At 58.1% G+C, this 21,222-nt stretch overlaps 1 protein-coding gene across 16 annotated transcripts; it reads right to left on the bottom strand.

Moving 5' to 3' along the window:
* Window positions 1–1,256: 1,256 nt before the first annotated feature.
* On the bottom strand, window positions 1,257–20,405 carry TTLL3 (tubulin tyrosine ligase like 3). 16 transcript variants are annotated; one of them, XM_054696359.1, is made up of 17 exons: window positions 20,279–20,317; window positions 19,696–19,730; window positions 18,240–18,325; window positions 16,473–16,641; window positions 16,241–16,341; window positions 15,225–15,353; window positions 15,018–15,132; window positions 14,208–14,357; window positions 13,615–13,647; window positions 13,422–13,505; window positions 12,953–13,154; window positions 9,516–9,664; window positions 6,629–6,872; window positions 5,726–6,161; window positions 2,680–3,103; window positions 2,175–2,251; window positions 1,257–1,575 (listed from the first exon to the last, which is right to left on the bottom strand). In XM_054696359.1, exons 3-17 carry the CDS (start codon window positions 18,285–18,287, stop codon window positions 1,300–1,302), a joined length of 2,637 nt encoding a protein of 878 aa, XP_054552334.1. In that variant the 5' UTR covers window positions 18,288–18,325; window positions 19,696–19,730; window positions 20,279–20,317; the 3' UTR covers window positions 1,257–1,299. The 16 variants fall into 16 exon arrangements, with proteins under 16 accessions (XP_054552334.1, XP_037378317.1, XP_037378390.1 ...); XM_037522420.2 differs by lacking the exon at window positions 19,696–19,730 and having other exon boundaries at window positions 20,279–20,404; XM_037522493.2 differs by lacking the exon at window positions 19,696–19,730 and having other exon boundaries at window positions 2,842–3,103; window positions 20,279–20,404.
* Window positions 20,406–21,222: the final 817 nt, after the last annotated feature.

Here is a 21,222-nt window from a genome sequence, read left to right as displayed (position 1 = left end):
TCTCCCAGATTCTGTACCTCAAAGATTCTGGTTTAATGGTCCTGGGTGGACACCCAGCATGAACCCTTTTTAAAGGCGCCTAGACTGGGGTTCCATTGTTGAGTCTCGGTCGGAAAGCGCGCCCTATCTTGGGAGAATTCTCTCGTGAAGGCCCACGGCGCGCACACACACCTCTAGACAAGGACTTCATTTGGCCTGTCTGGGAGCACGAATGGACTCGTGCTGTGCCCACTCTCGTGTGACCTGCGTCGCCCCACTCTGTGAGCAGCCCCTGTGCTGTGTGGCGCGGAGTCTGAGTTCCAGGCCGGAGCTTGCTACCATCACTGTCCTGCCACGGGGGCAGCGAGGTTTGGCTGTTCCCACAACACTGCTGACCGCCTGCCGCACCCATTTCCAGGCACAGTTCACAGGCATTCCTGGGTCAGAGCATATGTGGGTCTCCGGGGGCGCTGTGACAAACGGCCTCACTCCGAGTGGCTCAAAACCAAGTGGATTCCCGCGCAGTTCCGGAGGTCACAAGTCCAGAATCAGAGTGTCGATGGCTGTGCTGGCTCCGAAGGTGCTAGGGGAGGCTCGCTCCTGCCCTTGCAGCTTACGATGGCTCCCGGCGTCGCCAGCTGGCGGCTGCACCGTGCCAGTCTCTGCTCGGACCTCGAGTTTGTCTCTTCGCTCCTAACCTCCATGAAAACACTTGTCACTGCATCATCTAGGATGATCTCATCTCAAGATCTTTTAATGGAATCTGCAAAGACCCCTCTTGTAAATAAGGTCCTATTCACAAGTTCCAGGGGATCTAGTATGGGGAGGGGGGATTGGGGGAGAGATTCCTCTCAACCCACTGCGGCTAAGAAATACCAAACTTCTTCACATGGGTGTGGCTCATGGTTCATTTTCAGGTGACCCCTTATGAGGAAGGGACAGACTCACACTCTGAAGAGCTGGGGTTTAGGTCAGACCCACCTTCTCCCTCTGTCTCCTGTTGTAAACCTTGGACCCTTTAATTGTCACTCTGCCGCCAGCCAGCATCTCCTCCAGGCCAGGAGGGGACTTCCGGCTCCCCCCACAGGATCCTGGGCAAGTTGTCTCCTTCCCACTCAGTGTCCTGACCGCGAGGCTTGTCCCACCTCGCGCACCAGAAGGCCGGAGGTGCTGGGAGTCTGTCGCCGGGAGGGAGTTCTGGGCCTTGCTTTGTGGAGCATTTGCTGATGGCCTCTAGCTCTCATCTGGACCTTGGGGTACAGGGCCCCACCCTGCCTTCTTTTCACCCTCCAACAGAAAGGAAGCCAAGGCCAGAATGTTTCACTTGTTGCTTTTTATTTGGCTCTGACTCCAGAAGGGGGCAGTGAGGACGTGCAGGAGGGCCTCGCCAGCCAGCGGTGCACGTCCGCAAGGGGTGGAGGGTTCCAGCAAGCTCAGCGTCTTCATGAGGCGTGCCTCCGCCTTGGGCTTGTCACAGACTCTAGCCTTGAACTTGCCTTTGGCCTTGACCTTCCTAGGAAGATTTCCGACTTCAAAGCATGGAGGCCCCCAGGTGCTTCCAGGATGGAAAGAGCGAGGACGCTGGGCAGCCGCCGCCTCCGTGGGAAAGGAGGGGAGGAGGGGAAGAGAGGATCAGGAAATCTGTCCCGGAAGGGGGTTCCTAGAGAAATGCCCTTCCCCTTGGGGCTCCGGTCTGCTGGGGAGCTGCCCTCTGCTGGTGCCCTCCAGCCCTGCCCCGGGGCTGGGCGGCGCGCGCCACGTTTTGCCGCCCACCTTTCTTGGCTTCAGGACGCCGGGTGCCCGTGTGAGATCAGGGCTGGGTGGGAAGGAAATCAAAACCTTGGCGGTGGGCAGAGTCATCAAGGCCTGGCCTGGGGCTGCCGGGGCCTCAGAGCCCACCAGTTTGCTGCACCACCATGTTCTGAGGCCCCGGCCCGGTGGCCGGAGCACAAGGGGAGAAGGCAGCTGGGCTTTGGTGTAGAGACTGGGGAGGTGGGGGGGGCTGTGGGAGAAAGAGGCACTCTGAGAGCCTGGGGGGGGCCCAAGGCGGATGGACTGCCCCTCAAGGTGTGCGTGGACGGCGGGGAGGCGGGGGGGGGGGGAGAGAGGGCAGGAGCGCGCGAGGGCGGATGGAGCCCTCCCGGTTCCTCCTCCGGAGGCAGTGGGGACAGCACGGGGCTTGGAGCCCAACAGACCTGGGTCTGCATCCCGGCTCTGCCCCTTCTGAGCTGTGCAACCTCGGGCAACTTGCTTACACTTCCTGACACCTCGGCTGGAAAATGGGGATAATAGCACCCACCTTGCTACAGTGCTAGGACTAAAGCTGCTGGCAGGGCCCGCGCAGGGCACACTGTTAAGTGCTGCACAAATATTAGCTCTTCTCCCCGCTGGGCGATACGCCTGGGGGCAAAGGCAGACACTGTGGCAGGAAAAGCTCGGGCTCTGGAGAGAGACCTGACCTGGCCTCTCGGAAATCGGGCAGCTGCCCCCCACTGGGGCGACTGCTTGGCAGGAGGTGCTACTCATTCGAGGTGCTGCTCATTCGCTTGTGTATTTCTAAAAAATACTTTGTAACTGGTAGCTTTTACTTGCTCCTGGGGGCGCTCTGGTGGGGGGGAGAGTCCAGGTGGTTAAGAGGAGCTTGGAGGGCGGGAAGACATTGCCTAGGGACCCTGGGAGGTTTGGGGGGGATGGTCTTACCCAGGGCCTGGGGGTTCTTCGGACTCAGTGGCAATCTGTTCAGGGGATGGGGCTGCCTGTCCCCACTAGCAAAGGCCATGGTGAAAATGCAGCCCATCCTGGTCGGGGGGTCCCGCTTTTGGAGCCGGGGGTGGGCCAGGGCTGTGGCGCTTTTCGCCTTGCCTTTCTTCCCCTTCCCGGGGGCCGACGTGGTGGCAGTGGCTGGCTTCTCAGTGCGCCCCAGGCTCCTGGCCCCAGCAACTCTCCTAGGAGCTGACCTGTGGGTCAGGGTCCCCCAGTCCTTGCCTTCCCCAGAACCGTGCAGCAGGCGAGGGAGTCCTGGGCGGATCCCCATCCGCTGGTGACACAGCGCCAAGGGCTTCTTGATGGTGGAGCCCTGCACTAGGAGCTGGATACCCACGTACTGCGGCACCTCCACGGGAGGCTGCGGAGAAGAGGAGACAGGCCCGTTCAGACAGTGGTGCGGGAATCCTGGGCGCAAGAAGACACAGGGCAGGGGCATGGGGTGACTTTCTGGAACCCTTGGTTGGGAGACATTTCTAGGCTGAGAAACGGGAGGCCCATCTCGTCATCTCAGGGGTCTGGCCTGGAGACCTGAATCAGTACCAAGAGCATCCCAGAGCCTCGGGGTCAGGAATGGAGTGGGGGAGTCTTTTGCTACCCCCATAAGCACCCTCCATCCTTTGCCCCCACTGGAATGCGTGTGGCTTGACCCTGCAGCTTCCTGAGTTGAGCCAGACTGCAGAGAACCTATGACAGTCATGGAAGAGGCCTGGCGTCTGCCTAGAGCCTCACGTAAACCCTGGTTGTGGGAAAGCAGAAGTGGTAGGCGCCCGGGGAAGAGAAAGCGGCAGTAAATATGCAGAGGGAGGAGGTGGAAGGGGTCTGGAGAGGTGCTGCCCTGTGCTCCCCCATTGCCAGCAAGCCAAGCCGGGTGCCAGGAAGCCCACCCCCGCCAGTGTCTATCTTGCTAACGACCCTCCTTTAAGCTGGAGCTGGTCTGCGGATCTAAGAAGCCTGACTAGACTCCGTCTCATCGAGCAGGTGAAAATACAGGCCGCCGAGCGCCCAGGAAGCCCAGCTGAAGAAGAAGAGCTCACCTTTGCGGAAGAATTGCGGCAAACAAACGTAGAAGGGATGACAGAATTAGTTTACCGTGCTGTAGCCCAAAATAAAAACAGAATCTTAAAAACAATCAGGGGGGCCTCCCTGGTGGCGCAAGGGGTTAAGACGCAACCTCTGACGCTGTCTGCAGGCACCGCAGCACGGGTTCAATCCCCCGCCAGGGAGCTACCCACATGGCGCAGCAGACCTCTCCTGGCTTGCCTGTGCTCCCCTCAGCAGTGTATTTCAGTGGATCTGCCTGTTCTGCTCCCCACTCTGTCTCTGGTGCATCCTCTCACCCCCCGCACCTCTGGCCTGTACCCCAGTTCTTGTATGCATAAATAAATAAATCTTCAAAAAAAAATCAGGGGACAAGGAAGACAGGAAGATTTGGGTGACTGGCACACAGCCAAACCCTCCCCTTACAGAGGGGAAGACGCAGCCTGCCAAGGAGAGGTCTGGGAGCCCCACCTCGACCCCAGGGCCAGCCTGAGCCTCACGATCCGAGACACTCCACAGGCAGCGTGGGCCTCCGGCATCTCAGCAGGTGCTGAACATCACCGCGCAAATGTTCTTGCCAAATACGTTTAACCTGAGCCTCATCAAGCTGCTTGCCCCAGCTTCTCGCTTACAGGACATTCGGACAACAGAAAAACAAGCTCAACAGCACCATGAGGAAACAATCAGATAAATCCAGGATGTGGGGCAGTTCTACAAAGCCACCAGACTGAAGCTACAGAAAAAAGAAAGCAGTGGTGTTCCAGATTAAGAGGGAGTAGAGACAAAACGGTCAATGTAGAGTGTGACTCTTGACTATGTGCTGGCTTAAAACACAGAACCAAAAACAGTCAGCTAGTAAAGACATTTGGGGGCAACTGGGACATTTGAAAACAGCAGTCCCTACGCCAGACTTTTGGCTCCATCCCCAAGGCTAGGGCCTCCTGACACCTGTGTCTTTGGGCGATTCTGGCCCGGGAACCAGCATTCAGGATCCGACGCTCAGGAGATCCTGCTCTCCCCTGGGCTTTTTCCATCTGCCTATCCTTGTATTTCCTCATTTATATTTTTTTGAAACCAAAATGCCCACATATTAAGGTATGATCAGTGACTGTGACAACGGCCAGGACACTGCGACCAGGTGAGCAGCACCTTCTCTGTGACAGAACCGTGACAGGAGCCGAATCCCCATTGGAAGCTACGTAATTCAGCTGCAGGGAATATTTCTTAGAAACACTTCATGTCAGTTTTCTGACTGATGCTTTTTAAAAATCCCATTCTATTCCATAAGTGGACTCATCCCTTTTTGAAACATGGTGAGTAAAATAACTACACGACGAATATGATAATGATGATGATGGCAGCAGCTTCCAGGAACTGGCTTTTACTCCGTGTCCTGGTACTTCAGCGGGGAGGCCGTCAGTCATGAAATGCCTGCCCACTTTATTAGGTAACAACCACAGCTAAGCCCTGGACGGCATTGCGACCTGGGAAGCGTGATTCTGAAGTGCTTACCTACAGCAAGCCATTTAATTCTCACCACCTTATAAAGTAGGGTCTATTTTCACCCCCACTTCAAAGATGAGGAAACTGAGATCCCAGAGGTGGGGAAGCCGTTCTCCGCCACAAGCTCTCAGTTAGGGGGCAGGGAGGTGAGCCCAGGGTTTATGGCGTCTGTTCTTAACGCTGTATCACAGGCCTCTCTGCAAATACTGGCCGCATATATTTACTCATTTCACCCTCCAGACCCCCAGGGGATGTGAGAGCCCCTCTGCTTCACACCTGAGGAAACAGAGGCCCAGGAGGCAACGTGTCTGGACTGAAGCACTGAGGCAGGACCAGGCCTTGAACCCGGTGTCTGAGTACAGAGAGCCTATGCGCCTCAAAGGCGCTGCCCGGAAGAGGGGCCGACTCCTTGGGCGTGGCCAGGGCCCGGCTACCTCACCTGCTTGTAGATGAGCTCGAAGGCCCCCGTGTCACAGTTGCGGTCCAGCCGCCGGTCGATGACCACGCGCAGGGTGTCGGCCTGCACGCCGGCGCAGAGGCGGGCGGTGACGGCCGTGGAGGGCGCCATAGTGGGGCTGGAGTTGATCTCAATCAGCCAGGGCTGGAAGTCCTCCCCGAACACGAAGTCAGCACCGTAGAGCTCGAAGCTGGCCTTGCGAGACTGCACGGTGTCCTGGGAGGTCTGCAGGGCGTGGATCACAGCCGCCTTCATGCCCGGCTCCATGACGGTGGCCCAGGCGTCCGGGGCTCCCACCTCCTGCAGGTGGGCCTGGAACTTCTGGCTCGACCACATGTTGTCTGGGGGCAGCAGCGGGTGTCGGTGGCACGAGTTCTCCAGGTGCTTCTGGATGGAGTTGTTGCACAGGTGCACAGAGCTGGGGCAGAGAACAGAGGGCTGAGGCCTCGGGCGAGACGGGCCAGTCCACCCCGCTGCCCTGGACCGGGAGGTCAACTCCACACAGCTTGGAGCCGCAGGGGTGGCTTCTCCCGCCCCCCACGTTAACATTACCACCTGCCTCTCTCCTCCTGCATTTCTCCTGAGCCCCCTTTATCTTGTTCTAAGTGTTTGTTTTTTTTGAAATAACAAATGTCACCTATTCATCTTACGGCATAGGTGAGCTCTTGCTGGCTGGGCTCTTGCTCTGCTTGCTTCTGTATCCCGAGTGCCAAAATCCGCGAGTGGCACGGGACCACTCGGTAAGGGTCTGCTGGGAGGGAGGGTGGCGGAAGGCCGGCCCGCCTGCCTGCAGTGTTTGTCCCCAGCGTGGCCCTGGGATCGCCCGGTCCTTGCCTGCTCCCCAACTAGATCAGGAGCTCACGGGAGGTGAGCGGCGGGGCTCACTTGTCCAGGTTCCTCAGGGAGAAGGGCTGCGTGGAGAAGCGGATGTAGCTGTTGCGGTAGAACCACACGGTGAGCGGGTTCCAGTCGGTCACCAGGAACCATTGTCTCAGGTCAAACTTGGTGCCAAAGATGAGCAGGGGCCGCTCGATGTACTTCTGCACCACCCACTTGCCGTCCTTCAGCAGCATGGGGTTGCAGTCCACCAGCCGCAGCATCTCCTCCAGGTGGTCCATGCACGTGATGCCTGGGGGGGGCGCCCAGGGCTCAGGTCAGGAGGGCAGTGCAAAGGCAGCTCACGGCCCCCCCACGGACCTGTGGCCCACGTGGGCGAGGCTGCCTCCTGCCTTCCCTGAGCCCTTCCTGAAAGCTGCTCATCTGCTGATTAAAATTTCTTTTAATTAACCAGTTTTGTTTGCCCGAAAAGGAGCACGGCAGGTCCTCAGTACACCTGGTCCTGTGAAAATTCCCCAGGTCGTGGGAGTCTCCCCGAACCGAGTTTCACGGGACCAGCACACTGACACGTGGTCAGGATTTAGAGCCGCGCGCCAGCACCTGGTGAGTGTTCAGTGTTACTCCCGTCATCATCACGGGCTGGAGTTTCTGGCTCCGAGGTATGTGCATTTTATTTCTTCGGTGTTATCCAAGATAGAGCACCAATCTGCACTCCCAGCGAGTGTGTGCGACTGTGTTTACCCTCACCTTACCCCGCACTGTATTTATTTTTGCCATTTCTAGGTAGAAAATGGTATCTTAATTTCTGAAGCCTTATGTCTTTTATGCTTATAAGGCATCCCTTTAACGCAGATAAAGGCCAAACTTCCAAGGCCAGCCTAACACACTAACCAAATCCCCTTCCTGCACTGTTTGGAAGCTAAGGCAGCCTGATCACCGGCAGCGACACTGAGTCATTTGTGCCAGCTTCCCAAACTCCTTTCTCAAGAGGCCAGAATAATGACCAAGGTTCCCACGGCCACGGCGTGTTGTGTGACAAGACTAAGACTGTACGTGCCCTTTGAGTCAGCAATCTCATTTCTAGGAATTTATGAAGGAAATGAATGAAAGGCCACACAGCTCGCTGCCCAGGATGTCCATTGGGGTGCTCCTGTAATAGCCATCAATCAGTCAGCAACTAGGAAGCAACTGGTTGCTCTAAACAGCCACAAGTAAAGGACTGGGTAGTTCCACGACAGCACAGTAGTGCCCCCCTACGCAGCAGCTTCAGCTACCTGTAGTCCCCTGAGGTCTGAAAATATCACATGAGATATTTTGAGAGCGAGAGAGACCACATTCACATAACTCTCATGACGGTATACTGTTATACTTGTTCTATTTTATTATTATTGCTGTTCACCTCTTATAAATTAAGGTATGGATGTAGAGGGAAAAAACACAACATCTATAGGGTTTGGTGTATCTCCTGGGGGTGGGGGGTGGACACTGTGGGGTTTTATTTCCTGTCGTGAGTGCTGTTTCCCGGGCGTGCTCACCCTGTGACGACTCACGCTGTGAACTCCAAACGACCCACTCTGTGTACTCAAAACGTGTCCCCCTCCCAGTGAGGAATCCCCATGCACATTTTACTGAAGTTTTCCCACAAAATGGAGAGAAAATGTTGAAATCTGTACATGGGGACTCATTGTATCATTCTCCTTAGTTTTGTGCCTTTTGAAAGTGTCCATGAGAGCGAGCGACAGAGAAATGACTACTTCGTCTAGATGTTCTGAAACGGACTGATCTGTAGGCTCCACTGTTAAGAAGAGGCAGAAGAGAACTGAGTAATACTAGTGTGGAAAAATAAAGTAAATTTAAGAAAAAGGACGCTACAGAGCAGCACGTTCTTGGCTAAAATAAAATGCACACACTCTTTCAAAGTGCAAAGAAAAGGCTGAAAGCAGCACATCACCAGGGGAGACCAGTGATCGCGTCATGAAACGGGGGGTGCAGTTTGCTTTCTCCTTTTCTAGACTGCCTGATCTTTTCTTCTTCTTTTTTATTTTTTATAATAAACATGTATTTTCATAAGTGGAAAAAGCCAACATAACTATTTCCAAAGAAAAGACCACCCTGCTGGTTCAGAAGTGACATCCCTCAAAGGTGTACCCCCCCCCCCGAACCCCCGGAGTCTGCAAGAGCATCACTGGACACAAGCAAATTCCCCCAAGGGCAATTGGGAGGTTTCTGGTGCCAAAAATCTGTTTTCCACATCTCAGGAGTCCTGACCAATTTTTAAAGGCTGGCTAATGCCCCCCCCAGCTTGCTAGCGCGTCTTCAAATTCCATTCACACTGGGTCGAGCAGTCAGAATAGCGAATATTAACAGCGCTTCAGGGGCAGTGATTCTGTAAAAGCACAGGCGCCAAGTAATTTACAGGTATTACACTCATTCAAGCCTTCTCGGGGAGGTATTATTGGCTCCCTTTAACCAGTGATAAAAACGGGGCACAGAAGTTAATTAACTTGCCCAGAGACTGACAGATAGTGGGAGCTGGGCTTGGCTCCCAGCGCCCACCCCTTACCCATCGCTCTGCACCTCACAAGGACGCCCTGGTGAGATCGGAGAGCCCTTAGGTGACAAGCACGTGAGCATCACAGACCCGAGTCAGTCCTAACCCAACTCTGAGGGCAGGGGAGGAGCTGGCAACATTTATGGGGGTGATTACTCCTCACTTCACAGGGGGCATTATCATCATCATCCCTCACAAATGAGGGATCTGAGGTTCAGAGAGGTGAGGTAACTTGCTCATGCACACGCAGCGTATCAGTAGCAGAACAGGGATTTGAAACCAGGCAGTGTGGCTCCAGCGCAGCCTGCGCTATTAACCTCTCCGGCCCTAGAAGGGGAGCCTGCCTGTAGGGTCCTGGTACAGGAAACAGGGACTGACCCCCACCTCGTCCGCGGGACTTGGCTCCTGGTTTCACGATCCAGATGTTGCGGTCTCCTTCCATGTCAATCTGGGGCACCACAGCCCGCAGCTGCTGCAGGATGTCTTCACAGCGCTGGACCTGAGAGTCGAGGTGCCTGAGCTCTGCCCCCTCGCTGTGGGGAGATGATGCACTTGGACAGAGCTAGGCCTGGGGGTGGCCTGCTGGGCAAGGCTGGGAGAGACACAAGCGCCCCTGGCCGTGGCCCAAGCAGCCTTGGTCACGGCCCCTCTCAAGATCCAGGCAGGTCTCCCAAACCTCCAACCTCCACCCCTGCAAGCTACTCTCCAATTTTAACCGACGTTAAAAATGTCCCTCGTGGAATCAAGCCATCGCAGCGTCTGACGAGGAGGCACCCCGAAGGGCAGGACACTGTGCTCGGGCTCACTTAGCACTGATCCTCGCTCCGGCCCCTCCCGATTTAGAAACGTGGAAAGTGCAGCTCAGAGAGCTGCCACACTGGCCCCAGGCCACACGTTGAATTAAGGGGCCAAGCCAGGGTGCAAGCCCTGTGCAAACTGAGCCCTCCACTCACAGGTGCTTTTGGGTTCATGCCCCCCCCCCGCCCCAATCTGGACCTCACAGTGGTAAGTGGGTCTCCGCCTACTCACACACCTGGGGCTCACACCTCCTTGCCCTATTTCTCCTCCCATCACTTTCCACTCGACACCTACGACAGACACCTACGCGGTGGTCCTGTCCCCCTCCCGGGCAGGCCAGCGCCCTGAGAAGGTTTCTGCATCACTCTTCTCTGCGGTGCCCCTCCCAGGCCCAGGCAGCCTTCCTGGCGCTTACTAGGTGCTCCCTAAGAGTCTGCTGAAGGCTGAGCGGCTGGTAAGTGAGCACTTTGGCAGGATTCAGTCTCAGCAGCCGGACAGTGGGACACAGGGGTTCACAGACAAAGAAGGAGCCTGTTCCCTCCAGGACACAAAACATCCCGAACTAGACCAGGTCACAAAATCCCCCAGATGGACGTCCCAGGCACGCTCTCCTGACTCCCCTGTTTCTTTCCTTCTGAGTGAAGAGGAAGGAGGCCTCCCTGGGCTGCTGACCTCTCTTACCATCTCAGCCTCTTGAATGTCTCCAGCCCTGGGGAACTCACTGTTTTAACAAGGAGGCTGTGGCTGCTGGGGCCTCAACCCGGGGACAGCCTAATGGAAGGAAGGTCCTCATGAAGCACCTTAGGAATAGTCAACCTGAGTCCCGACCCTTCCATTTCCAGAAAGGACACCGAAAACTTTCCCATGGGCCACTGCATAAAGAATCCACTCAGGGCCTCCCCTGGTGGCGCAGCGGTTGAGCGCTGGGCTGCAAAGCTGCCCGCAGCCTCTGTAGCACCGGTTCAATCCCCGGCCACCGGAGGAGGGTCCCACATGGCGCACAGACCTCTCCTGCCGCCCACTGCTCCCCTCAGCAGTGTACTTCGTCAGTCTGCCTGTTCTGCTCTCCCCTCTGGCTCTGGTGAATTCTCTCACCCTCCCGCGCTTCTGCTGAGGGGAGCAGCGAGTGGCAGGAGAGGTCTGCGCGCCATGTGGGACCCTCGCCCGGTGGCCTCGCAGCCCAGCGCTCAACCGCTGCGCCACCAGAGGAGGCCCTAAATTATTTTTTATGTTTGTATGCATTTTCCCCTGAGCAGAAAACCTGCTAGACAAATTCCAAAAGACTCATGGGTTTGTCTGAAAAAGCTGAGCATCCCAGCAGCAAATCTTGAATGTGTGCATGATGATGCTAACTCTCTGCACTGGGCTACTCAACACTATTTATATATTGCAATATTTTATATGATTCCAATTCTGAGAGATTCCTACAGCGCTATACAACTTGCCCCATCTTTTACAAGTACAAAAAAACTCAGGTTCTCTACACGGAATGTTCTGACTTGGTCTTGATAATGCTCAGTTGAACGAGGGTGCATTCACAGAGTCTGGTAGCTCATGGAAAAAGGACAGGGTCACCTCGATTTCGTTTTGAGACTTAAAGATATTTATCGAGGATGTGGGTTTGCTCAGTATGTCATTCACTCACAGGTCACTTATGAATTCTTCTGTCTCCGCCCCCCAATCAATGTGTCTGTCCACTCCCTCTGTCACCCCCACCCCAGCTGGCCTCTCCTCCTGAGTGGGGTGTTCCTGGGGGCAGGGACTATACCTATTTCTGGAGCCTGACACGATGCTTGGCACACAGGACAAGCTCCTGTGTTCTCCGGCCCACCCTTCTCCCTCCAGTCTCTCCTGTTCAGCTGGGCTGAAGGGACTCGCTGGACGACAGCCTCCAGGTCACCGCCAGGCTCCCTTCCTCTGCTCAACCACCTTTTCCCAGAGCATGTTCTGAAACATGATGCCCCCAGGCTGCTTGGGGTGCATGAGGCCACCCCTGTACAGGGCAGATGCACACCCATCTCCCTTGGGACTGACAGTGCCCACGGGACCTGACAAGCTATCAGTCGAGGAAACCTGTTGGCTTAACTTGGGCTAACCTGGTGTCTTCCCACCATGAGTGACCACAAAAGCTCTTTTGCAAAAAATCGCTTTTTTCTCACCCTGGGGAGTTACTTCCTGGGTAACACCAGCCTCCAGGCAGAAATAGAAATGACTCACCTAGTTCCTAGTTTGGAGGTGAACTCGGAACCTGTGTGAGCACGTCCTAATTCTCCTGTCCAGTCCTACCCTGGAGGCAGACAGATTTCTAAAGCTATTTCCCCTTGGAGGGAAGCAAAGCTCAACATGACGGGTGATGTGCCCAAGGTCACAAAGCCAGGACTTAACTCAGGTTGATCTGACAGCACAGGCCTTGACCTCAGGGACTGGGCTAGGCCAAGATCCAGGAAGTGGCTTAGAACCTCATGAAAGCAGTGGGAGCCCTTGAGGGTTCTTGAGCAGGAGAGGAGCAGGGCGAGGCTGTTCATACAATACTGGCGTTCAGTTGACTTTTGACCTTTAAACTGTTCCCTCCTTCCCTGTCCTCTCTCCTGCCTGCCTCCCCAACAAAAGGGAGGCCTGCCCCTGGTGGCGCAGTGGTTGAACACTGGGCTGCGAAGCTGCCCGCAGCCTCTGCAGTGCCAGCTCGATCCCTGGCCGCCGGGTGAGGGTCCCACATGGCGCCCAGACCTCTCCTGCCGCCCGCTGCTCTCCTCAGCAGTGTACTTGGTCAGTCTGCCTGTTCTGCTCCCCGCTCTGGCTCTGGTGAATTCTCTCACCCACCCGCGCTTCTGACTGTACCCAGTGCTTGTATAAATAAATAAATCTTTAAAAAAAAAAAAAAAAAAAAAAAGGAAGGCCAGGGGAGAAGGTAGGGGCTGCCCTAGACACAGAGGGTCTGCCTCTGAGCACCAGCTAGGAACACGGAAGCTCCCTGGAAGCAAGGCTCCCAGCAGGGCCAGGGCCCTGGCCGCCGGCGTACTCACTGGACCACCTGGTAGTAGCGCTGGAGGAAGAGGGACCAGCGCTCGGGGCTGAGGTACTGCGGCGCCTCCAGGTCCTTGTCGATGTCCACGTGGGCCAGGTTGTTGAGGTGCTCCTCGCAGGCCCACAGAGCGTCATCCACAAACTCTGGGGACACCGTCACTGGCTTCTTCTCCTGCTTCTTCTCCTTCTCTTGCTTGCCTCCTGCCGAGACAGGGAGGGGCCTGTCACCATCCCACAGCGAGGACACAGTCCCTAAAGCTGTCATTTACCTGAAGCCTTACCCTAAATACACCCGTGGCCCAGCACACCCTGCATCTCCTACTGCCTGACGACTGTCACTCATCTGAGGCCTTGTCTAAATTCGCCTGCAACTCAAGGATTCCTTGCTGGCCCCAGGGTCCCAGGACTTGCCATTTCCTTGATTCTCCACCTAGATGTCCCCAAGGCACCTATGGTCCCAGCACCCACCTGAAGCCTTCTCTGCTCCTGAGACCTCTGACACTTCTGAGGTCCTCATGTCTGGATACTGGCTCACGACACTTGTACCTGACACTCCCGAGAGAGAGGAACAGGGAGGTCTCCAGGGAAGAGGCAGGACTTCTCCTCCTGGCAGAGCTGCCCCTTGCTCCCTGTATCACTGGCTGACGGGCTCCCGACTTACGGACTGGGGCCTCTGAAGTCAGAGCCACATCCACTGAGGGGAAGGGTGAGCAACAGTTGGGCCAACACGCCAGGAGGGTTTCTCTGTGCCCCCCTGCAGGCACGGGGGTCCTTAGGCCATGTAGGGATTGACATCACTGCTTCTTCCTCTCAGAGACCTGAGCTGCCCATGGCAGGCCTGAGCCTGGCGCGCACGAGCTGTCCTCTTAGAGTGGCGTGCTCAGCCAGAGCCAGGCCCAGGGGCGGGGGCTGAACGAAGCCGTGGGTCCATATGGACAGGAGAGGCGGGCGCGTGGGTGAACAGATGAGGGAAGGAACGGAGGACAGACAGATGGCGGGCAGGGTGGGAAAGCAGGCGGGTAGATGGGTGAATGGGTCCTTGGAAGGCCAGGCAGATGGGTAGGGAGTGGGCCAGACGGATGGCAGATGAGGGACAGGTGGGGGAGACGAATGGATGGGCAGGTGTGAGAAGGTGGTGCTGGTGTATGAGTGAGGGGATGGATGGGTGGGGGTGACGCACAGGTGTGTGAATGCACAGAAGGACGAGCGTGGGAGGCTAAGCGGATGGGGGAGCACAGCTCTCAGAGCGCTCACCTGGGGCGGCCTCCTCTTCCGGTGGGCGAGAGCCCAGCCTCCGTTCAGACTTGACCACCAGCTTGAGAACGTTGCGGGCAGCTGTCAGCCGGAAGTCCTCTGCTCCCGGGCGGGGGAGACGCTGCTCAGCCCCTAGACTCCAGGCCTGCTCTGGTTCCGGAACCTAATCATGACCTGCCCCGTTTTGGATCCGGAATCTGACACCCTCTTCTGATTCTAGAACCCAGGTTAGAATCTGGCTCCTGTTTCATTTATAGAACCACACCCAGAATATCGCCCGACTTGGCTCACGTTCACCTTTCAGAATCTTACTGGACCTGGTCAGCTTTCTCTCTCCTGATCCTGATTCACTTCTGACGCCTATTCTGGTCTGAGAATAAGACCCAAAACTTTATTTCAGAGACGTGGAGACTAATCTAACCTGGATCTAAATTCTGACCTTTAGAACATGTTCTGGAGTTCGAGACGGTTCTGCTTTAGAAGCCCAGCGTCTAGGGCCTTTTCTCGATTTGACATTCAATCTAGCCAGTGAAATCTGAATTTGGATTCACAACTCAATCAACTGACCAGCCTTGAGACCAATTTAGGCAGCTTAGCTGTTTCCTAACAGACTAAGCTCAGTTCTTCTGGAAGGCTGGGTTGACAGAGCTGGAGGGCCAGACGCTGGGAAAGACGAGGATGGGGGTGGGGGGGGCAGCCTGCCGGGTAAAGGGGCACGAGGAGAGAGAGTCCTCGCTCTCCAGCGTGAGCCGGGGCTTCAGTCCTCCTGCAGCCTGAGGGGTGCAGGCGTGGGGCTGGGCCCCTCCTCACCTATGAAGGCTTTCCTGTCGTCCTCGGCGCCCAGGCGGTAGCAGCGTGGGAAGAAGGAGTCCGCGTCAGCCTCGTCAAACCACGGCAGATTCCGGAGATTGACACACAAACCCACCTACGGAGCCAGCCGGAGTCAGCCGCTGAGGGATGGCGGACCAACCCCTCGCGGGCTCGAAGCTGCCGCGTCTGCTCCCCTGGGGCGCCCACCTTTGTGGTGAAGGAGCCGGCCCGGGCGTAGTGGTTGATCATTTGATCCTTGCACAGGAAGCGACAGTCCAGCACGTCCCGGCGAGTGGTCCAGATGAAGTAGGGGATCTCGTTGCGAACCATGCGGGACTGCGGGAGGAGAACAGAGGCTGGTGGGGCAGCCGAGGCCTGAGCAGGCGGGCGAACAGAAGGCAGCTTCCAGATGGCCCCGGGCCCACGGTGTCTTCGGTAAGGTGGGGAAAGAGCTTCCTCCTCTAGATTACGCACCGAGGAAGCAGAGAACAGCCTCCTGTCCGGCGCGCCCAGGTGGTGACTGAGTGCCATACTTGGTTCTGGCACCTGGACACCAGGACTTGCTGAGTGGCAGGACAGCGAGGCCAAGCTGACTGGCACATAGCATGGGACACATTCTTACAGCGCTACCTCTCTCCTACACCTCCATGAGGCAGGACTGTTAGAACCCGTAACACCGCATCCTCTCCACAGGCCTAGGCGCGAGGTGCGCCTTCCCCCCATTTCATAGATGAGGGAACTGAGGCACGGAGAGGGTGACTGACTTCCCAGGGCTCTCAGGGTCAAGCTGCCAATACTCAGCCTTCCCTGACAACAGTGGCCATTGGGGCGCCCGCCCCTCAGTACTCCCTTCCTCCCCGCCCTCACACCAGCTCCCTCCAGAGGTTTGAAAGTCCTTCTGGCACCCCCTTGCCGAGGGCAGAGGAAGGAGATGAACCTGGGGTTTTCATGCTGCCGGGGAACGCCCGGGTGTGGAGGCTGTGCTGGCTCCCCAGCGACCCAGCAGAGTTCCCATCCCAGGGCCAGCCTTGTCCGAGCCCCTCGCGGCCCTCACGACGGTGTTGCCATGTCTAGCCATCAGGGAAGCAAACGGTTTTCACTACAGATAGGAAACCGAGCCCCGGGAAGGAAAGGACCTGCCTGACGGCGGCCCGCTGACTCCGGCACGCTCCCTCCAACACGCCGGCCCCAGCTCCGCCCCCGCCCGGCCCCGGCTCGCTTACCATGAGGGCGTGTGTCCCGTCCTGGTCATCGTAGTCCAGTAAATCTTCAAAGCCCAACAGCGATGGCGGCTGGAACGCGTCGTCGTCCTCGTCATCATCCCCTGTGGAGGCGCAGACCAGGCCTGATGGGGCCCCCGTCCTGGACTCAGGGGTCCACACCAAAGCGGCCCCCGGGACGGTGGGAACAAGGAAAGGAGCTCGGGAGCTGGCGGAGAGGGAGGACGCTGCTCACCGTCCTCCGTGGTGTCACTGTCATCTGTGGCCAAGCAATCCAGACCCTGCTGCGGGGGCTGCAGGGCGTCGCCGGAGTGGAGGACCATCTTCTTCTCCACCCAGCCCCTCCGGCGCAGGAGGCAGCGGATCACCGGGTAGCGGCCTTGGATCATGAAGATCTTCTTCTGCTGCAAGGTGGAGAGAGGATGCTTGTTCAGCAAGCGCGGCCTACACGACAGGCACCTTTGCCAGCCCGGGAAACATGGCAAGCGGCACAAGGTAATGACCATTAAGGTAAAAGCCAATACTTTTCAGCATCTACCATGCACAAGCGCTTACATCTATTACTATAAAATTTTAATGCATAATAGTGTCCCCTTTCAATTGATTATGAAACAGAGCCAGAGAGAGGTTGAGTTGCTTGGCCACACAATGCTTAAAGTGACAGCAAAGGCTTTCAAATCCAGACTGGCTGTTGCCAGAAACAGGATACTTCTTGGGGGCCCAGAGAAAGTAGAACTATGTGTGGCCAGGGAAAGCTGAGGCGCCATGAAAGTACAGAGCTGGGCCTCCCTGGTGGTGCAAGGGGTTAAGACTCAGCACCGTGAGGCTGTCCGCAGCCACTGCAGCACGAGTTCGATCCCCGGCCAGGGAGATGCCCACATGGCACAGCAGACCTCTCCTGTCTCCCTGCTGCTCCCCTCAGCGGTGTACTTTGGTCAGTCTGCCTGTTCTGCTCCCAACTCTGTCTCTGGTGAGTCCTCTCACCCCACCCCCACGCCTCTGGCCTGCACCCCAGCTCTTGTAAGATTAATAAATCTTCAAAAAAATAAAAAAAGAAAGTACAGAGCTGAGCAAATGGCAGCTTAGAGAGGAAAGCATGTGCAAAGGTCCTGAGGCTGCTCAGAGATTGGAAGGAGTTGGAAGGAAGCCAGGGGTGAATGGAGTATAGAAAATGAGCGGCGGAGGCCCTGAGGCAGTTGGTTTGGCTACACTGGACAGCACTTCAGGGCTCGGAACAGACTTGGATTTTAGATGAAGAGCAACATGCAGCAGTAAAGGCAACGAGTGACATGGTGGGTCCCTGTTGGGTGGAGACTAGAAGGCGGGAGGCAGGGAGGCCAGCATGTGCAGGAAAGAAATCGCAATAGCTGGAATGAGGGTGGGGACAGTAGAGATGGGGAGATGGGGGTCGAACTGAGGCTCCTTTTGGAAGCAGACATGACGGCTGGCATTGGCTTTGTAGGTGAGGGAACAGAAAGGACAGACTTGTGACTTGAGCAACCAGGTGACGGGGCCGGTTACTATGATGGAAGACAGGTCTGGGGGGATCAAGAGTGTGATCTGGGCCACGAGCCTGAATGCTTGTAAGATCCCTGGGGGGAGAGGGGCAGAGGGGGCTGTAGGCATGAGGGGCCCGTGGGGTGCCACGCGCCATCCAAGGACATAGGTATGGGGAGGACCCCGGGAGCTACGAACGTCCAGAGGCAAGTGAGCAGCAGCCAGGGAGGGCAACGGAAGGGGACAGTGTGCCCCAGTCTAGACGAGGGGCGTGGGCGCAGCGTGCAGAGGGAAGTGGGGCCCCAGCCAGACCAGGGCAGAAAGGCGGCTACTGGGTTTGGCTCCTTGACCACTGGTTCTTGATGGGGGCGGAGATCTGGGAAGCGGTGCTGACACACGGAGAGGAACTGGAAGGTGGGTGGAAATCCGGGGTTCTGCGGACGGGGGGGGGGCGCGGGCGGCAGGCAGGGGCGCACGGGGGGCCCTCCTGGCCCCGCGCTCCGACCTTGACAGCGCGCTCCACGTGCGTCCTGGCGCTCCGGAGCCGGCCCATGTGCTGCGGTCTGGCGAACCCCCAGAGCGCGAGGGAACCTGCAGGAAGACGCAGAGCGGGGCTGGGCCGGGCCGGGGGCTCCCGCGGGCCTCCCGCGCGCCCGAGGCCGAGGCGCCCTCTCCCCGGCACCCCTCGCCCGCCGCCCCCCGCGCGCTCCCGCCCACGCCCTCCGCCGCGGGCTTCTCGTGCGGCCGCCGCGGGCCCGAGCGAGGCGCCTCACCGTCCGGCGCCGCCTCGCCCGGGGCCGGGGTGCGCGGGGGCCCCCGGGGGCCGGGGGCGGCGGGGCCCCGGGGGTGGGGGCTGCGGGCGCGCGGCTGCGGGGCGAGGCGGGCGTCGCGGTCGCGGTCGCGGCCGCCGGCGGGCGCGCCCTGGGGCCGGGGGGAGGCGGGGCCCGGCCATCGCCGCGCCCCCGGCGGCCGGGACTCGGGGCCGCGCGCCCAGGGCCACAGGGCGGCAGGGCGGGCGCGCGGCGCGGGCGGCTGCGGCTCCCGCGGCTCCCGCGGCTCCTGCGGCCGGCCGCGCGCCCCCGCGTCCTCGGGGCGGGGCCCGGCGGCCCAGCCGGGGTGCGCGGAGCCCGGGCGCGCGGCCCCGGCTTCCCCCGCGCTCGGCAGCGGCGCGCTCCCGGGGCCCTGCATGCGCCCCAGAGCCCGGCTCCCCTCGGCGCGCCGCCGCCTCTCGGGGGAGGGTCCCGCCCGGGCCCGGGGCGGGGGGAGGGGGGCGGCCGCTCCGTGGCCCCGCCCACTGCTTGTCGTCGCCTTGGAAACCATTCTCCAGGCACAATCCGGCCACCGGGGGCGGGTTCTGGGCGTCCGGGGCAGGGGGTTGTCTCCCTCCGGTTCTAGAATTCTGGGCCTCACCTGCTGCAGACTCTTAGAGCTGGGGGCCCCCTGAGGTGGAATCGCAGAGCACCGGGCCGCCGGTTACTCTCTGCGCCATGCTTCCCTAGAGGGCACCCCTGGGATTCCCTGGACACCCACGGGATGTCTAGAGCACCGCGTGCTGGGAAGCTGGGACCCCAAGAACAGCGAGAGGTGGCCCCTGACCCCACGGAGCTTACAGTCCAGTGGGGGGGGAAATAAACTGCTCTCAGTAGACAAGACCAAGGACAGTGGACTGAAGGGGTCACACTTTAGATGGACCAAGGACGTCCTCTCCCCGGAGGGGACATTTAAGCTGAATCCTACAGAATGCAAAGGAGGTCGGAGTGGCCAGGGGAGAGGGGCGGACGCGCTCCAAGGAGAGCGGGTCTGGATAGCCCCAGCACCGACTGTCAAATGTGACTGGAACCCAGGGGGGCGCCGCCCACGGGGCTGGGTCAGGGTAAGGGGATGGTCTGAAAGTCCGGGCAGGATCTGGGGAAACAATGACAAAGTGCAGCGTAGTCCCCCAAGCCCCACCTTGAACTCACTTGGAACTAGGAAAACTGGTCTTTGTTTGAGTCAACTGCAGATAAAACAAACAGTTATGCACAGCCCCTTTTGGGGGTAGCAGCAAAGCATTATCCTCGAAAGTCACAGAGGAAATAAAGTTCCAGGACTTTAAATAATTAGCCTCAAATCACACACAAAACCGGCAGGTCTGACTCTAAGTCTTGATACAACGCCACCACCACCAGGCCCGTGCCCTCCCTCAGAGGGTTGCCTGGTGGTCATGGAAGTACCGGGGGCACGGGTGGAGGCAAACTAGCAGTGCCAGTCCAGGAAGGACTCAGGGAAGAGACTCCCCCTCTCTGAGAACCCACTTTCTTTAGTTATCAGGGAGATCTGCCCGTTCAGTGAGAGGGGCCCCCTAGTTGGCCAGCCCCCCACAGCCACTGAGAGCCCTTCCCAGCCCTCCTTTGGTTGGCGACCCGGCTTCCCACAAGGCATGCCCCAGGAGAGGGCAGGCCAACTGGCAATCCCATCTATTCACAAGAGCCTGCAAATTTAGTTGTAGGGGCTCTGGACCCCGGCAGACGGAGCTGTGACAAATGGGGGTTCTGGCGGGCTCACCCCGGCAACGCCGTCCCGTGAAGGATGGGGGACCAGCTGCCATACTCTAGCGGACCTGCAACTCCGCTGCGAGCACTTGTAGCGTTCGCTGCAGAGCACACAGCCTGTGCCCCAGAGGAGGCACACCTAATCCTGCAAGGCGGGGAGGGAGGTCACAGAGGGAATGTCATAAAGGGGATGGTAGCTGTCCAAGTTGTCCCCACCCACAGCCCCTCCTGTACGTGGCCTTGCCCTCCACTTCCAGACACCCCTTTGGTCATCCAATGAAACTCGAAAGCGCAGCTCGGAGGCCAGCCATTCTCAAAACGTTCTGACACCTTTTACTCCTGCACCCCCTGGGCCCCTTGAATCCCTGGGTGAAACACTTGAGTGCACCATTTACAGACACGCTTGCTCTTTTCCTAGCACCCCAGCCCCGTCTCTGCAGGAGAGCCAGGTCATCTCCATGCCCAGCAGGGCAAAGGTGACCCAACAGGTTGGACTCGGGGCTGATGGAAAGGCCAGCTCTTGTGTTCGGCCTGGATGGCAGGTCTGTCAGGCTGCTGACATCACCTCCCTTTCCCAGCTAAGAAAACGAGGCAGATAAAAATGACTTGCAACAAGAGGGAAGCCTCAAACACAAGGGTCTTCCCTTCGGCAAGGTGTCACCAGCCGAGTGTGGTGATGGGGATCTCTCTCCATGGACATCTGACGTGGCTGGCACGTGGAGCCGCTGGGCACTTGAATGTCATGGGTGGGACTGAGGAAGTGAAAGTTGAACTTCAGTAACTGAAATGGCAGCATGGGGCCAGGCATGCCACGGAGCACGGCACAGGCAGGCGTCTGGGATTTCAAGTCTACCCTCTTGCTCAGTGGCTAGCAGTTTGGGGACAAGCAGCTGACGAAGTGCCCTGAAATAAGACCCATACTTCTTGCGAGCTCCTTTTTAACCCAAATGAACGCGC

This window comes from Talpa occidentalis, unplaced genomic scaffold (genome assembly GCF_014898055.3).
Source record: "Talpa occidentalis isolate TD23 unplaced genomic scaffold, MPIMG_talOcc4v2.1 talOcc4.10, whole genome shotgun sequence".
NCBI classification, from domain to species: domain Eukaryota; kingdom Metazoa; phylum Chordata; class Mammalia; order Eulipotyphla; family Talpidae; genus Talpa; species Talpa occidentalis.
The sequence above is the reverse complement of the archived record's forward strand: the minus strand, read 5'-3'. Positions and strand labels throughout refer to the sequence as shown.